General features: G+C 26.7%; 1 protein-coding gene across 1 annotated transcript in view; it reads right to left on the reverse strand.

Annotated features, from left to right (window-relative positions):
- LOC126898856 (calcium channel flower) overlaps positions 1-8,765 on the reverse strand; it is a 13,750-nt gene continuing 4,985 nt past the window's right edge. The window contains exons 3-6 of the mRNA XM_050673262.1: positions 7,142-7,223; positions 6,943-7,068; positions 4,432-4,539; positions 1-348 (exon numbers count right to left, since the gene is read on the reverse strand). Of these exons, the coding sequence (XP_050529219.1) occupies positions 300-348; positions 4,432-4,539; positions 6,943-7,068; positions 7,142-7,223 (365 nt within the window). The 3' untranslated portion in view covers positions 1-299. The remainder of the gene's footprint in view (positions 349-4,431; positions 4,540-6,942; positions 7,069-7,141; positions 7,224-8,765) is intronic.

Raw genomic sequence — 8,765 nt, forward strand, 5'->3', positions numbered from 1 at the left:
TTAACATGAAGGAAATTTTAAAGTTACACATGTATTGAAGGGCTTTTATACTGAGATACAACTTTCATGTTTTGAAATAAGTAGAATCTGCCAGATTGTTATGAAAGTGTTACTAATGAAGAATATTTAAAAATAATCTCTTAATGAAATTTGATATTTTATTGAATACCTAAATAAACTGGAATGTATTTTTTTTACAATAATAACCAACTTGTCTTCAGGAACCAAACCATTAAATTACATTGACGAAGTTTTGTACTTAAGACTATATAAGAGTAGTAATCTAGTATATCAACATTTTAAGGTTCTAGTGTAGCTGCAGTAGATTTCATTTGATCAGCTGGAGCTCTATAAAAAATAATATAATTTCATTAAATAAATTATATAACACAGACATATAAAACAAAAACTTGTGCTTACATTACAAATAACAATTTTAAAACAGATGGCGAAAGTTTAACATTATTGATTAATTTAACTAAGTAAATACAAAATTTTAAATGTGAATTTATTGTAATGCATAATTTTTTTATACAAAGATCAAACTTACTACCAAGTTTTATAAATTTAAGCAAAGTAAAAAAATATATAGGTAAATAATAAAATAATACTATTTGAATTAAATAAAATAATATTATTTCAATATTTAACAGTAGAAATATATAAAAAAATTTTTTTTATTTAATTTATACAATAATAACATTTACAATCTGTTCATAAGAAAAGATACAATAAGCAAATAGGTGAACAATAAAATATTCATAAGAATAAATCATTTGGCTTGAAAACAGGAAAAAGGGAAGCTATCCAGTGATGGGAACCTTTTGACTTCATTTGGTTATTTAGCCATCACAATATTAATTTAAAAGGTCACGGCACCAGCTTCTTTTTAGACGGCGAGGGTTATCAGGGATTGTAACTGTATGTTGGTTAGCAATTAATGGATTTGGATGTAGAAGTAATTTAGAGTGAAACTTTTTGTAGTATGGCTTAACTAAAATATCAGCTGGTTCAATGTTTAAATCTTAATGTAAGGTAAGATTGGAGACATACTAAGTAGCGGACGTGATTGTATGAAGGAAACTTGCTTGGAAGGCTTCAATTATTTTAAGCTGTGATGTTTTGGCACAACCCCATATTTGGACTCCGTAAAACCAAATTGGTATTAACATTGACTTATAAATGATTATATTGTTATGTATAGGACGTTTGGATTTTAGTACAGGACACAGTAAGTAGGATATAATGTTTAATAGCTTTCTTTTGGATTTGAGATGAGGACCCCAGGTTAATCTTTTATCAAGGGTAATCCCAAGATATTTGACTTGAGTCAAGGAGGGGATAGGAACTCCTTAGAAGGAGAGGATAGGCATATTTTTTTGATTAAGAGTGAAAGGAACATTTACTGATTTATCTGCATTAATTTTAATTTTTCAATTTGTGGACCACTTATCAATATAGTCAAGGTGGAGTTGAAGAGCATTATAAGCTACGATTGGGTCTTTATTGGATGATAAAATGGCTGTATCATCAGCGTAGGTAGCCAAGGAGGTGTTTTGAGTTTGGGGGATGTCTGAAGTGAAAATATTATATAAATTGGGGGAAAGGTCACTACCTAGCGAATGTACCACTACTCCTGCCAGGATGGAAAAAAGAGAGGAATAAGAATTACTGTAACGAACTTTAAAGGTTCTGTTTTCTAGGTATGAACGAATAAGTAAGTATAGGGGAGCAGGAAGGAATGATTTAATTTTATAGAGTAAGCCAGGATGCCAAAACCTATCAAAGGCCTAAGCCACATCAAGAAAGACCCCCAGACAATATTTTTTATTTTCAAAGGATGATGAGATTAATATAATCTCATAATACACAGGCTAGTCAATATGACTAGCCTGTGTATTTGTTGTATAGTGGAATAATTTGAACGTAACCCGAATTGAGCATTGGGTATTACTTTAGGTGATTCTAAGATTGGTCTTAATCTTTTCAAAATGATTTTCTCGAATAGCTTACTAAGCACTGGAAGCAGATTAATTGGTCTATATGAGGTTGCTATAATGGTGAGTTAGCCCGGTTTGAGAATAAAAATAATAATGGATTGTTTCCAGATGGTAGGGAAATGCAAAAGTCTTAACATATTAAATTTGATAATAAAAAAAAACATTTATGGTGTTTCATAAAAATATTTCCAATGAATTTGCAATATTTGAACTAAGGCATACACATTTTTAAAACATAAATTAAAGAAAACTTACACTCTCTCTTTATTTACTTAAACGAAAAATATACATTAAATAAAATATTATATAAAAAATAAAATGTTTATAGTATTTTTAAGATTCTTTAGCTCATAAATTTCTAAGCAGTGTTTAAACATGAAAATTAAATACAATTTTTAGAGATATGCTGAAATTTTATGTTAGTTTATATAGTCATATAGATTTTATTGTTAACATTTTTTATTTATAATCCAATATTTTAACTCATTAATAATAATTCTGAGGCTATTTTTTAAAAGCTAATATGGCAATTAATCAATTTATTAGAAGAATAAAAATGCATTTCAATGATATCTATTGGAATTCAAATTTTAAAGTGGACATTTTTGAAGTTTTCATACCATATCTTCTATAAGGTTCTTCTCCTACTCTTCTTTTTCCTCGTCTTAATCCCATCTACTTGGGGTCGGCCACCCTTATCCCAAACTTCCACTTAACACGATCTCCCACATCATCTACGCTCACATTAACTGTCCTTATATCGCATTCAATAGCATCCCTCCATCTCTTTTTTGGTCTTCCTCTACCTCTTTTTCCTTCAACATTCATTTCTATAACTGTTCTTACAGCTTCCAATTCTTCTCTCCTCATAACATAACTAAACCATCTAAGTCTATTTTCTCTCATCTTATCCACGATTGACGCTACACCTATACTCCCTCTTATATGCTCGTTCCTCATTCTATCTTTTTTAGTCATTCTATTCATCTATCTAAGCATTCTCATCTCTGCTACATTCATTCTCTGCTACACTCATTCTCTGCTCTACTTTCTTATCAACCACCTAACACTCTGAACCATACATCATAGCTGGCCTTTTACAGTCTTGTAAAATTTACCTTTCAGTCTCATTGGAATTCTTTTATCGCATAAGACGCTAGACGCTTCTCTCCATTTCAACCACCCCCACTTAATCCTGGGTCTTACATCCAGGTCAATACCACCGCTCTTTTGCACAACTGACCCTAAATACTTAAAACTCTCCACCTCTCCAATCACGTCCTCACCTATTGTCACTGACCTCCTCATCTTCTATAAGGTTGATTTATAATTTTTTGGTACATTACAGAAAACATCCTGTTTAAAACAAACCACAAGGAATTTTAGTAACCCATGTTTGTGAATTATCAACTATTTGAAATAAGTTGTAGAACAAAAAATATACCATAATACTTTACAAAATACTCAAGTATTACCATAAATGCTTGATAAAATCAATGTTAGTGATATTGGATTATTAGATATGTCACAGTGACAAATCATTCAGCTCAGGCTAAGTTTACATCCTTTTACTGATTTATCTACTGATTTTTTATTTTAACATATCAATATTGTAATAATGTTATGAACTATTAGGTGTTCAAATTAAACTAAGTACTCATAGTTGATAAGATTCGAAAAGTGAAAATTATCAAATCAAATTCTTAATTTTGTAAATCAGTTTAAAATATGAATGGAATAAATTAAACGACAAACTAAATTTTTTTTTTTTGTAATATATTATAGTCATATTTTTAATAAAATAGAAACCTCTTAATTAATATGTATAATTAATAATGATTTGTGCAGATAAAACAAGGATAGATATATCTCCTTGAAAACTGGGATTCCTTCAATGGGTCTCTTGACCATGTGCAATTTATTTTTAAAGTGGTGCCTCAATCTTTTCTCATTCAATAGACAAAAATAAAGCATGTTAGTTACATATAAAATATGTATAATAAATATAAACCTCGGGGAAAAATAAAAACCATTTCTTTTTACCCTGAAACTCTTTCAAGTTAAAGCTTTATATTATATTTCCTGGTAGGTTAAAATATTACTTATCTACCTCTGAGATAAACCAACTACCATAAATAAAAAATAAAATAACTCTAAATTATTTTATTTTGTTTCACATAGGATACTTTACATATTGATCTGAAATAAATGATTTTTAACACAAAATAAGTCGAGTGCCATTATCAAGAGAGAAAGAAAAATCACTTATTTCTCATCTAAAATATCTATTTATATACAATAAAACAAACATCTCAATCGAAATTAGATACTAAGGAAATATATATTTGTTAATCTGATTTATAAATCAGAGATTGATATCTCGATAAAATAAATAGATAAATAATTATAGATATACTTTCAAAACTCTTACTTTTTTCCAATTGACATCAAACCATACAGCAAACCTGTGCCAAATACTAATGCACTGGCTATGAATGTACTAGGCCCAAAACATATTAACAATGGAACTATGGATGCTCTAAAACAATTAGTTTATATATAATAGTAAGATAATAAATCCAAAATTATAAATGCAAAGTGACTCAAATCTAACAAAGTATACAGAATAATTCATATATCATATAACCCATTCAATGACTTACAAAATAAAAATAATCTCAATAATAATTTTTTTTGGATTTTTTTAATGGCATATATTTCTTGATACATACATTTTTCAGTTATTAATCAATTTTATAATTCCTTATAACTAATAAGGATGTCAACTTTTATTTTTTAAATGGCAACACACATATTTAACTAGCTTATAAAATACTAAATAATTCAATTAAAAAAATTACTGATCGATAACCTCTTTTTGACCAGTACTTCAGAAATTATTCAAATTTTTACTCTTAGATAGGAAGAGAAGTGCAGCCAAGAAATACCTATTAATATAAATAATCATACCAGTACCTCGTATCCAGTCTATATTTTAAAATGTTAATAACGGGACAAAAGTTGTTATCGACAACTCCCAAGTAATCTGTAGAAGCAATAAAACCATAGGCATAAATTCAGTGGGGTTAGTTTTTTCTGAAACTAACCCCACTGAAACATTTTCTGAAAATTTATATCTATAATTTTTAAAAAAGAAATTTTAGGGGGGAGAAGTTTGATATTAATAACAATTTGTTGAAATTGGGTCTATATATAAAAAACCTATATTTAGATATAACATTTAATTTTTTAACTTCTAAAACATAAATAATTACAAAGAATTTAATATAAGGAGGTAATTAAAATTTTTAAAAATAAGAATAATTAAATTTTTTGGGATCACTACAAAATTAATTATTAAAATTCTGTATACCGGCAAAATGTAATATTTAACTAGGTGATATCATCATTAAGTGATATAACCTCACTTTTCATTCCACTTAGACTTAAAAACATTTATAATTTCTAAAAATTATGGTTCAAAAGTTGTTATTAACCTATCATTTCCCTAATTAAATCATTGCCTATATTATAAGTATGAATACAATGTTGGAAAATTCTTCTTCTAAAATACATACAAAAATTTATTTTGATAAGCACTTGAGTTGCAAGTGTAAATAATAAGTCTTGAATTATAAAACTTAAATTTTCTAAGAAAAATAAATTAAACAACTATGCTACAACCATAAGCACAACTAGAATACAATTTTTGTGGGTGCTAATTGCATTTTTCCCAAATCTAGAATAGCATTAGAGGAACAGTGTAGCCAAGTCAGTTATGTAACAATGATCAATGCACATAGCCTCATTAATTTTCATTCAGCCATGGATGGCTTCTTTGTTTGATAAACAAGAGATTAGTACAGTAATAAGAGTCACTAACCACTCATCTGGTGCCCGATTAATCCTGAAGTATAAACAGTTAAAAAAACCTCCTTTATGCAAGTTATCAATGGTCCCTAAAAGGCTATAAAATGTAAAATAAATAAAGTTTAAATAAACTAAAAAAACATGCTTTTAAAGTACATCAAACTAAAAAGTTAAAAATTATTCACTTATTAGTTTTTATGACATCGCTGTCACAGTCACAGAGTGTTTATCGTCAATTATGAATATCAATAGATATAATTTCTGTATTGCCAATTAGTGTATTTATAAACTCACAACAATGTGTCTTATTACCATTGATAATAAAGGCTATATACCAGCAAATATTGTCATAATAAACCAATTTGCTACCTGTATTTGTAATCCCTTATGTATTATACAAGTATATTAACTCAAAAAAATTTGAATATTTAAATGTTTATACCTAATAATAAACAATAAAAATATATATATATAATATTGATGATACGCACGTATGTACAGGTATGAAAACCAAAAATAAAATTATACAGGAATAGTGTTGTTGTCGTGAGCGTGGTGGAGTGAATGTGTTACGATACTTTAGTCTCAAGGCCATAGACGGCGGGATACGCGAGAATAATAACACGTTCGCATGGAGAGTTACAAACATACATACAGGTGAAACTAATAAAAGCATATTAAAAAAGTTTGAAATGTTGAGAGGACCAAAATTTGGCCTTCAATTCTTGTAATATTTAATATTATAAGAATTGGGTGTTAAATCTAAGAATTAATTATATTATTACAATGATTAGTAATAAATGACATAATACAAAATTCATAATATAATTTAATTACTAATTAAATCTTAACATTAATAAAAGAAATTTGGAATCAACAGAATTATATTATTGTTCATATTTTTATTAACTGATCTTTTAATGAACGTGATTATTATTATGTTTTTTTTGTATTAACAACAAATCTAATTTTCAATTTATCATTGAATTAAATTGTTAATATTCAATAAATTTATTGAATCTTTGATTTCTTTTATAATAATGACCAAATATTTAATATTGTAGAATCTTACACAACATAGAAAATAGCTTTAGTCCAATATGGTTTTTGTTCTGCTACTTCACTAACTTGTTGCATGTAATCAACAAATACACAAAGGCATGGTGCTTCTAAAGCAATCATTAAAAATCCCAACACTCTAAAATAATTGAATTAAATTAATTAAAATTTAGGTATTAAATCTACAGTAAAGTGATACTTAATTAACATACAGTTGCAATATTCCACCGAATAGGCAATTTGTATTTAAAAATATTATTCCAATTGCATTCCATAACCCAGTTAGTAGATTCACTAAAAAATATAAAATAATTAATGATTTAAATTTGTACTTAAAAAATAATTTTGGACAGAAGCACTTACAGTATTTTATATCATATGAGAAAACACATTAAATTAGATTTGAGAATCCTAATTAACTTTTAATTCAAGCAATACAAAGTAATCTATGAATCAGGGGAATCACTTGATTACTTATAAGATAACAATAATCAGAATCTTTTTGTGTATTATTCTGTTACATATAATTGTCCATTTAATAAATAATTGACATAATATTTACTAAGTTTTTAAGTATGAATAAATTATTATTTAATTCTAGTTTTTGCACTAATTACAATTTAACTAAATGTGTAACACCATTACAATTTAATTAATTGATTGAGTTTTTCAAAGAATAATAGAAAATTTTAAGACTTATCTTAAAGTTACTCAATGTTAATATTAATATTAATAATGTTAAAATAGTCTAATACAGTGGTCGGCAACCGGCGGCCCGCGGGCCATATCCGGCCCGCGTGGCTATTGAATACGGCCCGCTTTAAATTCTAAATCGACTAATTTAATTGAATATCATTTTGTATAAATATAATTGAACGTTGCGTTTTTGGTACGGGTATTTTATATAAGTCATATTATTATTTTAAGTTTTAGATAGTATTTTTTTGCATAATAAATAATGTAATTATAAATTTTTTTTTTTTATCTGGCCCGCGAACTCTTTTTAATTTGTAAATGTGGCCCGAGAATTAAAAAAGGTTGCCGACCACTGGTCTAATACAAAGATTATACTTTTATATTGCGTTCAATTATAACAATAATATAATACTAAAATATAAATATTATCTATATTATCTATGATTGTACCTAAATCTTTTAAAATTTGTAATTTATTTTATTTTATAAAATTTAAATTATTAATATGTTTAAAAAATATTTGTAAAATTTAGTATGACTTTAATATTTTCTAAATATTATCTTACAATCTTTCTGATTACCTAAGGTTATTAAAGAGAATATATGTATACAAAATAATTCTATGTGGTCGTTTTAACCATATGGAAATCAGTCACTTTTAAGTGAAATAATTACAGATGAAGTTCTAGAATTATTACTTATCAAAATCTGTATGGTTAAAACATGTAATGATTTCATATATATATATATTAGAGGGGTTCAAACGCATAGAAGATTTTTTTTTAGATATTTGATATTTGATTTTAGATATCACTCCCCTATTTTTTACTTGATATAGAAAATTTGGACTCGATCAAAAAACCCCTTCCCTTGCCACATTGGGGTTTAAGTTTAACCAAATAGGGTTGTTTTTTAGATTTTCATATTTATTTCAATAAACATTATAGTTAGCGTAAAAATGTATAGAATACAAACTATTTAGTATTAAAATTCAAACAAAAATGATTCTGATACATTTTTTCTAAAATCTATCATTATTGTAATAATTAAAAAATATCTTTTAATTTTTATAATTTTGTAAAATTAATAATATTATAACTATTTACTATTTTACTCAAAAAAAAAAAAAAAAAACTAAGT

This window comes from Daktulosphaira vitifoliae, unplaced genomic scaffold, assembly GCF_025091365.1.
Source record: "Daktulosphaira vitifoliae isolate Bord-2020 unplaced genomic scaffold, ASM2509136v1 Scaffold_2, whole genome shotgun sequence".
NCBI classification, from domain to species: Eukaryota; Metazoa; Arthropoda; class Insecta; order Hemiptera; family Phylloxeridae; genus Daktulosphaira; species Daktulosphaira vitifoliae.